Source organism: Schistocerca americana, chromosome 1 (assembly GCF_021461395.2).
Source record: "Schistocerca americana isolate TAMUIC-IGC-003095 chromosome 1, iqSchAmer2.1, whole genome shotgun sequence".
NCBI lineage: Eukaryota > Metazoa > Arthropoda > Insecta > Orthoptera > Acrididae > Schistocerca > Schistocerca americana.
Window position 1 is genome coordinate 971455674 of NC_060119.1, and position 19558 is coordinate 971475231.

Here is a 19558-nt window from a genome sequence, read left to right on the forward strand (position 1 = left end):
TGTTTACTTCATCGATATGGCAATCGTTTGTGGTGATACAGCCCGTTTGGTTAACGGTTTCAGGCTGAAAAATTCAAGCTTTCCTCGACAGTAGTAGAGCAGTGTAACTGAGGAAGTGTCTTTGGCGATATTTTCCGTATTTCAAGCAGACTGTCACTTTAATATGACTGCTGTGTTTTTCATTCTGCACAAAGTAGTTTAACCGTTGAAAGGCTCGTAATTTATCCGTCTGAAGAAAATGGCGGACAATGCTTCACACTGGCAGCAGCAGCAGTTTGTCGGGTAAATTCTGTAAGAACCAAAGAGAATGCTCCATTCACAGGAACTACTGTGACGTCAGAGGGTCACAAGACATCCTTTTTTGTGGGGCATACGGCTGCTACAGACTGGCTCAAACAAGAGAGGAGCAAGGTATCTACAGAGAGCTCTGTGACGTGTGAGAGTCATGTGATGACGTCTTTGTTGATTGCTCAGAGAACAGCTCAAGCAGACCATCCTCCTGTGGTTTGGACAGATGGGGTGCTGTCCCTCCCTCACCATTGTTGCTTTAGAGCCTCTACAGTCCAGCAGCTGGTGGGCATCGGAAGTTCACCGAAATTTCAGGCATTTTTTTTGTCTGTAGGACACTGTTTCGAATTCTGTTTGTGTAATTGTTCTGATTTCCCTATCTGTGCTTAGACACCACTGTGTGCCTCGAGAAGTGATGAAAATAACGTCCCTGAATCCAGCACCAAAAATAAACTAAGCCCACTCACTGTTTCATAAGAATGATGAACACCGCAGGAGCTGTGGGTCTCAAAAATTTTCCTCTCTCTCTGGCAGTGACGTCAAGCAAGCAGCTAAATCTGGAGAAGTGTCGCGCGTCCCGTTTAGAGCTACAGAGATATTAATTTCGACACCCAAATATCGTTGTTTTGGCATGTAAAATCGCATATTTCAGTTGATACCGCTTCGGGATCTATTTTCCACAAAAGCGTGTGAAGTCTCTCAGTGAAGTTTCACAAGTATTCAGCGACCTTTTAGAGCCTGTGTTCAAGTGTGGTGGCATACATAAACAAATTTTTGCAAACTACTGTGGCGCCATCTTTTAGAATGTGTATTTAGAGACATAGTCAGTTGGAGTTAGTAACACCTGACACAGCCAATGCTCAATGAAAATCCAGCCGGTGAGCCCCGCTTCCGGTCGCCACTTCATTCTGTAGGGAGCTGCGGCCGCTGACGGACGCGCTGCTGCTTTGCAGGTCGCGAATTAGACCGTGCCTCGTGCAGCAAACTGCTGTGGTAGTGTATATAACATTTCTTTTACGTGATGTAGGGTCTTCTTCAGAGCTTCGACACGGTGTATCTGCGCTCAATTACTTTAGTTTCAATCTATAAAAAATATTCCTGCGCGATGTATTTTCGAGTGTATTTGACATAATGTACTTCCGTTCCACCTGGGAAGATAGTGCAGTGCTGTTGAAACAAATTGTCCAAAGCAACATTTGCAAATGTATTGAGGAGTTAAACAGTTTACCTAGCCTGTTTATGCACGGATATATTCCAAAACAGTTGATGAAGAGAGAGAGTTTCCACAAGTGCGCTGCAAATCTCTGTAGTCTTTAAAAAAAAAAAATCTTATGGGACTTAAACTGCTAAGGTCATCAGAATGACTATGTCTCTAAATACACATTCTAAATTATCCTAAGGACGAACACACACACCCATCCCCGAGGGAGGACTCGAACCTCCGCCGGGATCAGCCGCTCAGTCCATGACGGCAGCGCCTGACCGCTCGGCTAATCCCGCGCGGTTCTGTAGGCTTTGTGTTCAAGTGAAGCGGTATACATCGCAAAATTGAAGCAAACTACTGTGCAGTGATCTTTTTGAAAGTGTATTTAGAGACATATTCAATTGGATTTAGTAAATCCTGAAACATCTCATCCTCAAAGACAAGGTAAGGATGTGGTATTTCCCACAAAAGCACGAAGTGCCTCAGAGATGGTTTCACAAGTTTGTCCGACCTTTTCTTAAAGTCGGCGTTCAAGTGCGATCGTGGTATTCCTCAAAATAATTGTTTAAATATTCTTGTGTTATCTGTAAAACTCACTCTCTTTGTGCAGTGGTGTATTTAGATCCTGTGACACCTTCAATTTATGTATATGACAACATTCTGATCGTTGCTTGAACATCACAACTTCTGAAGCAGTTCATGTTCAACGAAAAAGATATCCTCGCTATGGGGAGAGTTCCAGCGAGTAACTTAGCCCCATTCTGCTGCATCTGACTCGACTTTTATTAAATGATGTACAGGTATAGCACTTGCATTTATCAGCATGAGTTCCAAAGAGTAACTTAGCACCATCCTGCTGCATCTTCATTATTCGGTGAAGAATATTCATCTTCTTCACAGATTCACCAAATACTGCTTTCCAAACATCATGCTGGTGACTATGGACACAGTCCTCAGCTGCTTGATTGCAGCTAATATACCCATTAAACTCCTCCTTCTCTAGCATAGGTACCTGTTCCATTGAACACATAGGACACAGTAAACAATTACATCTGTTCTCCCAGTGCAGCAGCTAGACGCAGACGGAGTGAATTTCCAGCTATTTTTCCAAAGACTGCCTTCTTGGATTACATTACAGGAGGGGAAAGGGAGGGGGGTCCAAGAGCACCTTCTGGCGGTGTTGTGAACTAAGTCAGTTTGACTCCGGACATCAAGATTAACACACTATATGGAGCTATTGTCTGTGGCAACTCTAATTGTTTAAATAAACAATATACTAAACTACATTCAAAATAAAGATTTATATCCATCCTACCCAGCAGCCCAATACAGGCAGAGTCCTTTTCCCGCCAATGCCAACTGCAGACAATCAGAGAGGAGCAGGGTGGAGGTGAGGGAATAGGGGAGGCAGTTTGGTTAGTGGAGATAGCCCTGTTGAAATATTTTCTCGCCAAAATTTGAACTTCTGACGATGACGTCAGCGTGATGGTAGCACGGATACGGCTGGCAGATCCGCCATTATGAATAACTTTGGCAACAATGCAGAGTGGGGTCATAGCAGCTTTGTCCCACTACTTATTGTACTGCCGCTCAGCGTGTTTGTGACTCTAACTGTGGTTAGGGTCGCCAGAGTAAGAATCTGAATTGGGACAACGTAATGGGTAAGTTGATTATTTCACACCATGATTTAGTACTTGTCTGGGCTCTGATTTTTATGATTGTTGTCTCAGAGTCGTGCACAATGTGGTAACTGTGACTTACGTTGCTTTTCAGTCTCATCCAAAAATTATTTACTTGTGCAGTTCTGAGAGTTTCTTCCTAATAGGAATTCTTAACTTTAACGACTGAGTATGCGGTTCTGTTCCAAGGGAGTAGTGAACAGCCTGATCCCTAATTAGGGAGTCAGCATACGACTTATTCAGTGGTTTATTTGGACAAACAAACGACGACTTAAGCTTTTAAGATCTGATTGCCTAAGACTGTGTGATTCAGACAGCATTTTCCGATTCAAATAGAATTCTAATCTGAAAAAGAAGCATGCAGTTTGCGACTATAATAATCTGAAAATACCTCATAGATCTTGAAGAACGACAGTTTGACTGTCAGTTCCCCTTTTTCTTGAGTTTCTTACTTCGACTGTTACTAATTTCCATTTCATTTTTATTTGTCGTGCTCCAATGTTTCGGCTGTGTAGCCCCTCTCAAGTAAAATTTTTAACCAAATAACTACACTGTTTTCTAAGAAGGCGCCATACTGCTGTGTAGCCAGTTTCAAGTAAAATGTTTAGCCTGTTAACTACATTGTTTTCTAAGAAGACACACTATGGTCTGAGACGACTAAGATAAACAGAACTATATATATGAAGATGACGTTCGTATACCTTGAAAACGGTGAAATGATGTTTTCATCGATCCAAATACACAGTTATCCGTTATCAGTGCCGTCCAAAAAACGTCGGGAATGGCGGACCCCCGGTGTCACTGAAGGTGTAACTGCCAAAGCTGTTATTGCTAGTGAATTGCCATATGCTGCTAGTGCCGCTGCTCTTGAGCTGCGAAATGTTATATTTTCTGCAGCTGCTGTTGTTGTTGTTGTTGTTGTTGTTGTCAGAGCTGTTCCTTGATCAACATCCTTTGCTCCTGTTCACCATTCAGAAGATCAATTCTCGTTACGCCTTAATCGAAGGACTATGAATTCATACGTTGTTGTGATGTGGTACATGTCACATTCCTTGAACGAAAGGGACAAGAGCAATTTATACAAAGTGCATGTCATATGGACAGAACCAAGTCCAGGCATAGTCGTCGGTTAAAAGTAAGCGTCTGTCCTTTCAATAATCCGCAGGGAGCCCGTGGACTAGGCAACATATAGGGAGCAGACACAAGAACGTGCTTGAGTGTCGCCACGCAGGACTACAAATGCCACCAGGGACACCACTGGTTGACGCCTTGCTATCTGGAACACCGCGCTCAGTTTAGAATACTGGGACGGAGCACCTACGGTGGTTCTTAGTATCGTTATCACCGTTGTTGCTGAATGCAGCAAACGTGTCGTGTCATCACAATGTCAATGAGATCATCACGATATTCACCTACAATTATTCACTACTTTTACGGTACTGGCGTGATTTTACTTTGTTTATTCACCACGTGTTTTGCTGACCCTCCTTCATTTTGTGTACAAATAAATTTGAAGAGTTTCGGAATTTGAAATACATTCTCTAGATAACGCAACCAAATAGCCAGAGATATCGAAAATGTACTTGCTCTCATGTGTTTTCAAGTTAATCTTCTAATAAAGACTCACTGCTTACGCAGGAAGTGTGACTGTCCTATTCATGGCCCAATTGTTGGAGCGTATACTATCTCGGAATCCAACGTGTGTGTAGTCCATTATCAATAACTATATACCAAAGTTCCTCTTGAGCTCGATTGTGCACTAGTATCTTGTACTCGTCTTACAGAAATCACTCACAAAATGACTGATCTTCATTCAGTGCGGAGCCAAATCTATACACTTGATTTCCATGTATTTCTCTTTTTAAGCTAAGGCACATAGCTTTTAGCAGCGACAAACATCCTGGTGAAGCTGTAGCATCTTTGACTAATGACAGAAGCATTCCTGGTCTCGTGCGCGAACCTCCCCACCCGTTGCACTTTGAAAAAAATCGTCAGCCATTGTGGCTGGAGACTTCCGGTGTGGAGAAATAAATGTTGGGAAAAATGGGAAAGTGACGTACTGAGGAACGATAAAGTTATTGTTATAATGGATGGCATTTTACTTGAAGAGCAATAGACATCTAAAAAAATGACAGTCACAGAAATTGGACAGGAAAGTACAGGTGTAAGGAAGGAAACAGCAGTGAACCCTTTGGTAACAGAAGCAATACTCCAACTGATAGAAAAAAGAAGGAAATACGGGAATGCTAAGGGAAATAAAGAAATGTGGCAATAAAAGTTGCTTAGCAATTAAATAAAGGGGAAGTGAAGGGAATCCAAGGTGAAACAGCTTCAACAAAAATATGAAGAAATAGGAAAAGAAGTGTTCGTCGGAAGGAGTACTTCAGGCAATAGAGAAGTAAAAAACATATTAGTTAACATCAAATACGTCAACATCTAGAGTGCAGGAGACATTTTGCTGTTAATCGTAGACGAGAGATCGGATAAGTTAATATAGTACAGCGACAGCCACTATAATGGAGAGGAACAGTCTAAGGGCACCTGCCAAAAGAAATGAGGGTTTATAGGAGGGACAAAGTCTGTCCAGTATTGGAATGGGTGATAGAAGCTTTGGCATATTTGAGATCAAGTAAATCAATAGGCATAAATGGAACGCCTTCAGAATTTCTAAAGCCTTTGGGAGAAACGGCAACGAAATGGCCTTTCAAATTGCCGTCTAAAATCTATGAGACTGTATATGTACCATCGGACATTCTGAAAGTATCACCTATCAGTCTCGAACACTGCAAGATCAGATAAGTGCTACAACTACCACACAGTCGGCTTAATATCTTGTGCACCCAAGTTACCGACAAGAATAATACACAGAGAATGGTAAATAAAATTGACAGATTTTTACTTGATGGTAAATTTTTCTTTAAGAAGGGTAAGACTATCATACAGAAAGAATTGATGACGAACTGGATAGTGGAACGAATACTGAAGAAGAATCATGACGTTTTCATGGGATTCGTCGCCCCACAAAAACAATTTATATAAAGGGTTCGCGATGTAAAATGATGCAACATGTTAGCAAACATGTTATACAATATGTATAAGAATAATGAAGAATCAATTTTGAACTTTGAAATCGCTCTAATGTATTTGCTTTTCTTATCTCGGGTTGTAACCTGGGACACGCCATTGACTTTTTCTCAGTATTGTAACGCCATCTCTTGCGTCGCCAAACGCTATAGGAACATGTATCATCCAAGCAGTCTAGAACATTGCAATATCAGATACGTGCAACAACTTTACACATGGGATTACAAAAACATTGTTGTAAAAGTTAACTGAGGTGGAGTGGATTATCAATTAAGAAAAATTCCATGTTGTTTCCGCAATCGCTTCAGAAATTTTCCTGTGACTGAAAGCTTTTAGCATTAAGGTGTTATCTCCTATCAATTAGTTTCGACTATCAATTAAAATTTTCATCTGTAAGCTTGGCGTCACAGTAATATGCGTTAAGTAATATACATAATTTTATGGCATTTTCATTCAGGTTTCCTACACTAAACTGGTATTCGAGGCGAAATATTTCAAGTCATCATCCGAGACGCAGTTATGTAGCCTTACACGGAAGGCTTCGAAGCCAATTTGGAATTTATTTTAAGATTAGACGAATTACTCGCAAAAGAATGAGTATTGACGAAATTTAAATTCTCATAAAATAAAGTTGTGCAACACCAATCTGTAAAATATGTCATACATACCGAAGAAGGACAACGGAAACCTTAAGTATAACTAATTTTATTTCTAAGTACCTAATTATGGAGGCACAAAAGTATATTTTATGCACTTATGTTTCGCTGATATCGTCGTTGATTTGTTTTTCCGATCACATTATTTCTTAGTTCAAAGAAGATTGGGGAAGTCTGGGGTGATTTGGGTGTATTCCATGCGTACTTTCTCCATCTCAATATAGTTTTAGCAATCGACTTAATTCTTTTGACATTTATATCGTTTCAGATATGTCTTTGTTAATAATTCAGCAATCATTGAGTGCCCAATACCTACGAGTTTATTTTATATGTAGGTTGCTGCTTAAGGTCAGGAAAAGTAGCAGTGCAAGGGAGTAAACAATTTTTACTTCCTGTGGAAATGCACCAATTGGTGCCGATAATAAACACTTAAAAATAAATTTTTATGGTTGCAGGATATACTACAAGTTTCATTTGGTAAATAATAACATAACTCGTCTACTGAATTTGTATTTGTTGCCTCCATTATTATTTGTATATCGAACGGTTTGTTATACGGCATCGTTTATACTCTGGCAGTTCAGTAATGAAACAGAAAGCATATTCCTACACTCTGTAAACATGCTGCCATTAGTATTACGTTTCACAATACGCATTCAGTAAACGGTACCGATAAAACGTCTCGCTTTCAGCTGAGCGCAATGAAATTATTTTCCTGCATTGCGTATGCGTTTGCATTATTAGTATTAAGTTGCATTCCGTGATTGTTGGTAAACGTTTGTACTGCTTATAATGGGATTATTTATGTGATGATCTTGTCATATTATAGTGCTTTAGTTGGTTACACAAAGTGCTTGAATATGAATGAAAAACCAGAGTATGTCATGAAGCTGAAGAACAGTCTCAATTTCGCCGTATACTGTATTTTAAAATGAAATCGCACGAAGAAAAGTCCGTTTTTGTAACTGTGGTTTTTGCGTCGTTAAAACGAAGAAGAAAGCATTGTTCTGAACTGGTTGAAGGATTGAGACTTATGCACTTTGGACAGGTCCTCGTTAATTAAGTATGTTATCCTTTAATGACAACAGTTACACAACAAATTCGAGTTGCAAAAATTTTCATGTGTTAAATTGGACGTATGTAAATTCTGTAAAGTATTTAAACTTCCCTCTACGTTTTCCACACATGTAACGTTACATATCCGTTTCATACTGTACTTCGCAGAATGGTACTTAACAAATTAAAGTGTAAATATGTTTAATTGACAAACAAAGCTACAGCTCAGTATCATTTACAACCATGTTTACTTTTTTGACATTACTGGCAGAATTGTTTCACAAATTAGTGAGAGAAATAACAGAACTACGTTCACAATGGCCCAAACCAGCTAGTTGTTCGTGCATAAACAGAAGCCTCCATAGCAAAAACTTTTCTTATCTAGTGGCTAGTTTGTAATTTCAGCCAATATGTCCATGTGAAACCAAATCCTACAGCCTCCATTCTCTACCTTTTTCTGTTATATTTGATTTTACTATCACCCTGTTGCACACTCTCGTGTAATCTGATCTTCGAATGAAGCGTGACGTTATACGGGGGAGACTGCTTAATATTCCTGTACGAAAACATTCACATGGAAATCTTAACACTTCCACAAAATTAGTTTTAGCGTTCCTTCAAGATGTCACTATAAAGCTGATTGTTTCCGATTTAGACTTTGATGTACCAATTTCAGATCTTCTGGTAAAATTACATTACTAAGGCATTTTAGGTGTTCAGTTGATAGTGAACGGATTCAGCTTTTAATATACCACCCATACTTGCGTCAACATTAACTACCTTATTAACGCATTGCTAACACAAGAATTGAATCAACGTACTACCATTTCTTGAATCCTAATACTTAGTTTCCTCCAGCAGTGTCAAAATTTCAGTGAATGATTTCCCGTAAACGCATACTAGAAGCCGATAAAGAGCTGGCATTGTGGATACATCCCCCAGGCTGTGGCTAAGCCATGTTTACGCAGTATCCTTTCTTCCAGGAGTGCTAGTTCTGCAAGGTTAACAGAAGCACTTCTGTGAAGTTTTGAATGTAGGAGATGAGGTACTGGCAGAATTGAAGCTGTGAGGACGGGTCGTGAGTCGTGCTTGAGTAGCTCAGATGGTAAAGCACTTGCCCGTGAAAGGTCCCGAGTTCGAGTCCGGCACACAGTTTTAATCTGTCAGGAAGTATGATAAAGAGCTGTCTGCGTTAGATAAACCAGAAAATGTAGTGGATTCGGTCACAGAGCTTCTCTAGGCGGCAACTGATGATAAAACTTCAATAACCTCTCGGGTATGTGTGGTCCACCCCATTTCATAACAGCAATAATGATGGCCATTATTCACGTTATATGGTCAAGAGCGAAGATTAAATTTATCCCCTGGAGCAGAATTTCTCTGACGTTCGTAATGAGGTCACGCAACACATATCAAATTGCGGCAAAACTCAGGGACATGAAGTACAAAGTCAAACTGTGCTTTCACTCGGGATTTATTTCTTGTGCGAACTGCATATGGTCTCTCCTGTGGATATTTGTGTATGTGGGAAGGGGGAGGGAGAGTGGGGAAGGGGCGGAGGTAGACGTAAACTCTGCTTGCGGTTGTGAAAGTGACGTTGTCTCACATAGAGCCCGAATTATTTCACAAACGTAATAACTCGGCATTTGACTGACACTTCAGAGGTAGACTATTAACAACGGTTCAGTGTCATCAACATGGATATCCAACGAAGCTGGCCGAAACATGCTCAGAGCCTACCTTCAATCAGGTGTCGCGTTTGTAAATACGATGGTCGTTCAATAAGTGATGCAACATTTATTTTTCTGAAAGCTGGTTCGTTTTATTCAGAATTTCAGTACATCATACTATTCTCTACGCTTTTGGGTACAAACTCTTATCTTCGAACACAATCACCGTGCAATGCAACGGCCTTACGCCATCTTACTGGAAGGGCCTTTGTTCCCGCATGGTACCACTCTACTGGTCCCCCACTGGGCCAAACAGATCGAAGTCGGAAGGCGCAAGATCCGGCCTGTAGGATGAATGTGGAAGAACAGTTCTGTGATGTCCTCTCGGATGCACAGACTTGTGTGAGGCACCTTAGAGTGTCCTCACTCTACAACATCGCAGGAGTCATAACTGTGTGCGTTCGGTTGGCACGCGGGAGATGGGACAGGTTTGCGCGATCTTCTTGCGATGATGACAGACGGCTCACCCAATGCCTCACCGTGCGTTTGTTCACTGCCAGCTCTCCGTAGACATTCTGCAAGTACCTATGAGTATCTGTGGTGCTCGGATTTCCGCCAAAAGAAACTCTTTGACAGCTCCCTGCTTCGAATGAAGCTCCATTACAGACGCCATTTTGAAGGCTACGAATAGCTCCGCCGCCTATGGGAACTCCATGAAACTATGGGGGCTGAAGCGAGAGTATTCCACAATACCCCACAACTAACTCCGCATATTTTTAAATGAAATATGCAGAGAAAAAAGCGTGTTTCATCAGTTATTTAACGCTCCTCGTATCTCACTGTACCTGAAATGATCGTCTGACAGCTTCAATGGAGTGTTTTAAACAGCTTTTATTCTACAAAGACAACAGTCTCTTTACCATCAATGATTCCACTACTGTTCTGTGGCTCCACCGGTTACAGATCTCCACAATCCATTCTAGAACGGATGGCACGCAAATATTTCATTACTGCAACGAATTCCGCCTTTTTTCACAAAACACAATTTATTCTTTCATTAGTCTTCTCATCCAAATGTGCTTCAGAATATACACTGATAAAACTTTACGTCCACTGCTCCGCAGGTCCTACTTTTTATTTCACAAACGCAACCGTACCGCCACTAGGCGGTAATAGATCCAAAGCTGGGCAGGGCCCCAGATGTCGATATCCACTGACGTAAACGACTTCGAGAAATGGTCGATTGTTATGGCCCAGCGCCAGTGAATGAGCACATCAGCGAAGGTGGCCGACTGTTTGCGTGTTGCTGCCATGTGCATCTGTGAAAAGTACTTGAAGGACTGTGAAACCACGATCTGAGGGGCAAGGTGTTGGACATCCACACATCATCACATATGAAGGTGTCAGAGGCTTCCCAGAGTACAATGTCGATGTCAGCACTAGTATTTCGCAGCACATCGTTCTGCGCACACTGTTGAACACGGGGCTCCGCTGCAGACCCCTAGGTGTTCCCATGTTGACACAAAGACGTCATCAATTACGACCGCAGTGGGCACAGGATCATCGAGTTTGGGTTGGACTGGATCAATGGAACATTTGAGCAACCATTATCTTTCTGTATGAACATTAACTGAATATTTTCACAAGGAATTAAAAAGTCACGTTTCATATTGCACCAAGTCGGTGATCGTTCCCGAATACACCGTCATCCTTACGAAAGGCCGTTCGATACATACACTGCACCACGGACGCAGGCCAATGGGGTACAGTACAAGTATTATGCTATGGGGGAACTTAAAGAACTGTGACTGACGCCCGAGCAACAGGGAACTGATATGAATCGAGACTAGAAAATAGTGCATTGGCAATGGCTAGGCACTAGATGAAATCTACAGAAAAAGAACGACTGAGAGCTGCGCTCTATAATTTATAATTAATATCACAGTCGCTGAGTGCACCCACTTTCCTAATGCAAGATAACCCGATGGATTCCAGTGGACTTCCATTTGCACTTAGTAATCGAAGGCCTCCATCCTTTCATGCCTCATGCCTTACCAGATGACGAATTTCAAAAAGAATAACAGTCCAGAATCGTACTACAGAGGTTTGAGGAGCATGATAGTAAATTAACGTTGATGCTTTAGTCATCAAATTCGCCTCATCTGAGCTCGATTCAGCACGTGTGGGACGTTGTCTTTGCCAATGTCGCACCCAAGAAACAACTGACACGTAATTTACGGAAATGACGAGACCTGTTTGTAGGCATTCGTAGCCACATACCTCGAAAACCTATCATGGTTCACACCACGCGGAATCGCTGTTATTTCACGTTCCGGAGGTGGACCAACACGCTATTATACAGGTGGTAATAATGCTTTGTGGTCATAATGCTTTGGGGCATCAGTTTATTTGACATCATCAGGGGATTCAAATTTTATTGATAACATTAATTACTAATTGGTTAGATCCTGTACAACCTTCATTATCTAATCGGAGTACCATCATAGTTTGTTTGACGCTGTGTGTAAAGAAACGATGACTTGTTATGTAATAGGATTATTGTCACTTACTACAGAAAATCCAAAGATGCGCTACCCGCGCGAAAAGCGTCATTGTTATTAAAACATTTTCATCAGACAATGTTTTCTACTTTTAGAACATTGAACTTCTGTCCCTGCATGAGACCAAAACAGAGGAGAATAATGTGTGCAGTTAATGAAGGTTCCACAAGAGCAAACGAACTAGTAATTTCGATTTTCAGTTAAATAAGGAACTACTGATGATTTCCTATATGTTCTGGAAATATTTGGGAAATTTCTGAGAATATACAGTTGGAGCATAGCATTGTATTGAAGTCTACCATAGACCATGGAAAAACTGGAAAGGGGGATAATCTAATCGTTTGTGATGTGTTGTTGGAGTAGACTGTGCAAAAGCAAGGGGAACGACAGGATTAAATGAAAAGGTACTCCGTATGATCGGCAAGGAGAGGAACGTGTCGAAGGCAGTGACTACAAGAAGGAACATGTGACATTCAGCTTCCCCTTTTCACACACACTGTCCTGCGAACTGTGGATGAAGGGCAACAGGTAGATTCCGTAATCCTAGATTTCCGAAAAGCGTTTGACACAGCGCTTCACTGCAGACTGTTAACGAATCAAGGACCAAATTGTATAGTTTCCAAATGTGAGTCGATCGAAGACTTCTGATGTAATAGAACACTGTCCATTGTTAAAGGACCACTATTAATCTGTATATACACAAATGATCTGACAGGCAAGGTGAGCGGTAATCATCGGTGATTTGCTGATGATGCTTTGAAGTACGGGAACGTGTCGTCATTGAGTGACCGTAGGAGGGTAAAAGAGGACTTAGACAAAATTTCTACTTAGTGTACTGAATGGTAACTAGCTCTAAACGTAGAAAAGGGTAAGTTAATCCAGATCAGTAGGAAAAATAAATCATATAATAATTGTATACAGTATCAGTAGTGTGCTGCTTCACACAGTCACAAAGATTATATATGTAGACGTAACGTTGCAAAGCAATATGAAACAGAATGAGCATGTAGGGACTGTACCACGAAAGGCGGTCGACTCCGGTTTATTGGGAGAATTTACTGGGAGAGTATAGGGAAGTGTGATTCATCTGTAAAGCAGATAGCGTATAGAACATAAGTGCAACCTGTTCATGAATACTGCTCGAGTATTCGGGATACCTCCCACATAGAATTATAGAAAGACATCGAAGCAATTCAGAGGTGGGCTGGTAGGTGAGACAGGTCAAAAAATTTTGAGAATCAGCATTTGAAGCTGTCCGCAGAACGATTCTACTGCCGGCCGGGGTGGCCGAGCGGTTCTAGACGCTGCATTCTGGAACCGAGCGACCGCTACGGTCGCAGGTTCGAATCCTGCCTCGGGCATGGATGTGTTTGACGTCCTTAGGTTAGTTGGGTTTAAGTAGCTCTAAGTTCTAGGGGACTGATGGCCTCAGCAGTTAAGTCCCATAGGGCTCAGATCCATTTGAACCATTTTGAACGATTCTACTGCCGCCAACGTACATTTGGCGTAAGAACCACAAAGATAAGAGGAAGTAGGGCTGAGGCATACAGACATTCACTTTTCCGTTTTCCCTCGCTCTATTTGCGAGTGGAACAGGAAAGACAATTATCAGTAGTAGTGCAACGTACTTTCCGTCACGCACCATACTGTGACTCTCGTAGTGTGAACTTAGATTCAAACGCGTTACGCTGTCAAGAATAACTTCTATCGTTCTTGCTGGAGCTGTAGAGAGAAAAATCAGTAGGGTAAGACACTGAATGGAATATTACCAATCAATAATCGTTGACGATATGTGAAAATCCTAGTCTCAGGTGAAGACGTCGGCACAGGAGAGGAATATGCGGCGGGATGTATCAGCCCAGTCAGAAAAAAAGGAAAAAGGTAAAATGGTAAAAGAAATTAATGTAGGTTGAACTTCAATTTTGTAAGAAACAGAGAGAATTCTCTAGTATCAATTCGTTTTCCTGCAGTCATACTTGATTTTGGAGCATCAAAAAAAAAATGTTCAAATGTGTGTGGAATCGTATGGGACTTAACTGCTAATGTCATCAGTCCCAAAGCTTACACACTAATTAACCTAAATTATCCTAAGGAGAAACACACACACCCATGCCCGAGGGATGACTCGAACCTCCGCTGGGACCAGCCGCACAGTCCACGACTGCAGCGCCCCAGACCGCTCGGCTAATCCCATGCTTATTATGTGCAGTAAGACGAAATTCGCAAACGTTTTGGTTTTCGCCCGCCCAGCAGTCCGCACCATTACTGGCTCATGTTCTCCGGCGCGCCAGTGAGTGCGCATAACTGCTTGTCGCCGAGGGCCGCATCTCAGTGAGGTATGAAGCCGCGCAGTGGCAGAGCTGAAAGTCGGAAGCACCCATCCCAGTCGGCCACGTCAGCTTGGTGCCAGCCCTGATCTGCCGTGAGTAGAGGCAGCAAAACTTCATTAGGTCCCGTAGCCATCATGGCACGCCAGCCGGATTTGCTTATATCCTGGAGTGGCTGTCCCAGAAATTCCCCCCACTGTCATCTGCGAAAGGAGCAGCAGCGAAGATGGAGCTAGGAGGCGAGGAGGGCCGGTTTCCAGCCTGTTGGGATATGCTGGCGAAATTATGTGGACACAGGACGAACTGAACAGTGCCGTGGTGTTAGAGAGACAGTATGGAGACAACAGAGTATTTAGATGGTGAATGGTCGACATCGCTGGGACGCTGTAGCAAATAGTACTTAGCTCTGTACATCCAATAGATACAGCAACTGAAAGCCAAGTAGGTATCGCAGAAAAAGTTTCTGTATTGACGATTGACAAGCAGAGTGTAAGAGTGACTTGTGGTGTAGAGTAGTACTGATAATTACGTCTGTGATGGATCGGTGAAGTGCCAAATCCACAGTGAGGCCTGGGGGCGGGGGGGGGGGGGGGGGGGGGGGGGGGCGGGGGGGGGCGGGGGGGGGAGTGGAGAGGCTGCTGCACCTTTATTCATAGTACAGTGCCTTGTATAATTGTAACTGAACTGATAAAGCTCACTGAGACCGTGGTGTGATTTAATGTGTCCTAATAATAAGCTTTAGTGACACTGTTGCTAGTCAGTGATTCACTGCATGTTAGTTGTATTGGTGTAGATTGTGTTGTTCGTACATGATGTCTGCCTGGAGAGTGATTTAGGTGCTGGTTGTTGCTGCGTGTTGTATTATGTGGTGAACTAGTGTTGTTCCAGAAATGCTTTCAGTGCTCCCTATGTAAACTTAGTTTCAATGGGGCTAAGCTATATTTGTTCTGAATGATATAGGCACATGTATGTTAGGTTTTCTCTTGTATGTTCGGTCGTGCCCCTTTCAAGTGAGTATTATTTTTAGCCGGCCGAAGTGGCCGTGCGGTTAAAGGCGCTGCAGTCTGGAACCGCAAGACCGCTACGGTCGCAGGTTCGAATCCTGCCTCGGGCATGGATGTTTGTGATGTCCTTAGGTTAGTTAGGTTTAACTAGTTCTAAGTTCTAGGGGACTAATGACCTCAGCAGTTGAGTCCCATAGTGCTCAGAGCCATTTGAACCATTTTTATTATTTTTATCAAACTAAGTTTGTTGTACCAGAAGTTAATTAGGAAGACTGAGCGCAAGCGCTTGCTTTGTTTATTTATGCATAACCTCTTTCCGTAAGTTTTTCCTAATAAAGCTGAGTACCTAATTAAGAACCATCTTTAACACAATCCCCAGCCAAACCCCACTCTGACAGACATCGTGTGCCACAATTATCTATACTCCTTCCCTTTCTCATACGATTAGTCACGCAGTTATCTTTGTTGACAGTAATCCTGGATGTTCAGGTAGATAAATGTTATCATGCTTCAGAATGTCCAAACCTATGTTATCATTGGCGCCGGATTCCCTGCATTTCACACAGTATAGTACCTGCGTTTTTCCTTCCCTAAAACTGTATATCAGACCGGCATTCTATTATTTAGAGTACCTCGGTAGCTCAGTAATGAAACGAATATTAGCCTGCAGTTGAATAGAAAGGAATCCAATCATATTATTCTGGAATTGGATCCACTGTGACGGTGCTTGGTATGTATTCCAGGAAAATTAAGATCGGAGGTCTAGGCTCCATACAGGGTGAACAATACCAAAACCGACAAACTGCAGGGACAGGTTCCTGACTGGGAATGGACGAGAAAAGATCCTGTGAACATGTGTCCAGAAATGAACGGTGTGTCTCCAATGATGACAAATCGTACCGGAACCCAGTACAGAGCTGTATTGCAACCAAGTCACAACCGATGATCAAAGACCCCTCCGTGGAATTCTAGGTGATAGGAATAGTAGCAGTTGTCATGCAGGATACGCATAATCTAACTTTGGTTTTCACCATGTTGACGCTCCACTTTACTGCAGCTTGTACTGGGCTTCGTCTCAATATCCTGTAGAAACCGCTCCTCCAAATCTGGTGTACGCACAGTCCGCCGTCTCCCTGCACATTCATCTGTCTGAAAGGACCCACGATTACACAAACGCCCAAAAAGAGTTTGAAATGTTGCGTGATGTGGTTGTCTGTGAGGGTACTTGTTTTGGAATAGCCGGGATGCCTCTCGACCGCTTCCACCTGCTTGCCCGTACGCAAACTCCATCTCGGCTTGTTCCCGAAAGAAAATGGTTCAAATGGTTCTGAGCACTATGGGACTTAACTTCTGAGGTCATCGCTCCCCTAGAACTTAGAACCAACTAAACCTAACTAATCTAAGGAGATCACACACATAGATGCCCGAAGCAGGATTCGAACCTGCGACCGTAGCGGTCGCGCGGTTCCAGACTGTAGCGCCTAGAACCGCTTGGCCACCCCGGCCGGCCTTGTTTCCGACATGAGCACCGGACCATTCTGCTACTTTCAGTACTCTGCGTTAGTCACACAGCCTGCGACACTCAAGGAACACGACACGTAGTCACAGGAAAATCATTCTTTAGTGCTATGTAACGTGACAACGATGCATTTCCTGACACATATTCACGGGACCTCTCTTCCTCCATTTCCACGCAGGAAACCGTCGCTTCAGTTTGTCGGTTTTATTGATGTTCATACTGTATGACAAAGAAGAGTCTGGTATTTCATTCAGTTTTTTGCTGACACTTTTACAGATGGAAGGTGGTTTACGTCTCATAATAGTGAAAAATTAAGTTTATTTCCATGGTAGAACGGGCGGGTTTACGTCTGTACATAATCTTCACCAAGAGACGCCAGCTATAATGCTGGAGTCAGGTAAGAGGGTGTACCACATATTCGTTTGCTTGCGTGGGAGACATCGCTTGCAGAGCAGGCCCCTGTGTTGCAGGTGACTGCGATGCGCCGCTTGGCCTCGAGTCTGGGGCCATTCCGGACTCAGCCCTCTCTGCGAGCTCCAGCTACGTGGGAAGTGTTGGTCCCCGATACGGCAGGTTAGTGAGATACAGCCATAAATTTCATAAAATTTCATACATCGAGTGTACAGGACATTCGATTAATCGTATGGCAAAAAGAACAGAAGGGTGAACACACCAGTAAAAACAAAAAGAAATATCATCCCACGAAGTGATGTGACGCTAGTACTGTGAAACATCACCTCTGGTAATGATAATTGCCTCAATTCGTCTGAGAAACAGATATGAAAATTTTATTTAGATATACCGTATCCAGTTGAAGCCTCTCGTTGGGGACAAATCCTGCAGAACTACCAAACTGCCAAGAAGTTAACTCCTAGTCCCCGACATTTTCTATTAGATCAGGATCGGTTGATTTAGCGGGACAATGAGGATGCGATTGGGTCCCTGACTCTCCTAAAAACAAAGAGGGTATACGTCAACCTCTCTGAACATAGTCATCGTTCTCTTGGAAGACCGCAGTACGCGACCATTCCCATATAGCAGAATGGGCAACACTCGGTAACCGAGAATGCTGGAAGGAAATACCTTGGTCATGCTCCTGATATCGTAAATGAATGGACCATAGATGGAAAGAAAACAATAAATCACAATTCTACCTCAGTCTTGACCTAAGCCTCCACTGCGCTGTCGATACACTCAACGCATTGAAGAAAGGCAGCATCGTATATCTTACGAAACTACTCGACTCCAGCCAGCAACGCATTGAAGAAAGGCAGCATCGTATATCTTACGAAACTACTCGACTCCAGCCAGCTAAGGTCCAGATTCTGTGTCGCTTGGCTACTCTATAGCATCTGTTTGCAGCGGTGTTTTGGGAGATGTACAACTCCAGATGTCGAGAGGGTTCATCGAACCACCTTTAGACAACTTCTTTATACACTCCTGGAAATTGAAATAAGAACACAGTGAATTCATTGTCCCAGGCAGGGGAAACTTTATTGACACATTCCTGGGGTCAGATACATCACATGATCACACTGACAGAACCACAGGCACATAGACACAGGCAACAGAGCATGCACAATGTCGGCACTAGTACAGTGTATATCCACCTTTCGCAGCAATGCAGGCTGCTATTCTCCCATGGAGACGATCGTAGAGATGCTGGATGTAGTCCTGTGGAACGGCTTGCCATGCCATTTCCACCTGGCGCCTCAGTTGGACCAGCGTTCGTGCTGGACGCGCAGACCGCGTGAGACGACGCTTCATCCAGTCCCAAACATGCTCAATGGGGGACAGATCCGGAGATATTGCTGGCCAGGGTAGTTGACGTACACCTTCTAGAGCACGTTGGGTGGCATGGGATACATGCGGACGTGCATTGTCCTGTTGGAACAGCAAGTTCCCTTGCCGGTCTAGGAATGGTAGAACGATGGGTTCGATGACGGTTTGGATGTACTGTGCACTATCCAGTGTCCCCTCGACGATCACCAGTGGTGTACGGCCAGTGTAGGAGATCGCTCCCCACACCATGATGCCGGGTGTTGGCCCTGTGTGCCTCGGTCGTATGCAGTCCTGATTGTGGCGCTCACCTGCACGGCGCCAAACACGCATACGACCATCATTGGCACCAAGGCAGAAGCGACTCTCATCGCTGAAGACGACACGTCTCCATTCGTCCCTCCATTCACGCCTGTCGCGACACCACTGGAGGCGGGCTGCACGATGTTGGGGCGTGAGCGGAAGACGGCCTAACGGTGTGCGGGACCGTAGCCCAGCTTCATGGAGACGGTTGCGAATGGTCCTCGCCGATACCCCAGGAGCAACAGTGTCCCTAATTTGCTGGGAAGTGGCGGCACTGCGTAGGATCCTACGTTCTTGGCGTGCATCCGTGCGTCGCTGCGGTCCGGTCCCAGGTCGACGGGCACGTGCACCTTCCGCCGACCACTGGCGACAACATCGATGTACTGTGGAGACCTCACGCCCCACGTATTGAGCAATTCGGCGGTACG

At 43.4% G+C, this 19558-nt stretch overlaps 1 protein-coding gene across 1 annotated transcript in view; it reads left to right on the forward strand.

The window, feature by feature from the left end:
- LOC124548268 (discoidin domain-containing receptor tyrosine kinase B-like) overlaps positions 1 to 19558 on the forward strand; it is a 302795-nt gene that overhangs the window by 103337 nt on the left and 179900 nt on the right. The window contains exon 3 of the mRNA XM_047125163.1: positions 17519 to 17621. Coding sequence (XP_046981119.1) covers positions 17519 to 17621 — 103 coding nt within the window. The remainder of the gene's footprint in view (positions 1 to 17518; positions 17622 to 19558) is intronic.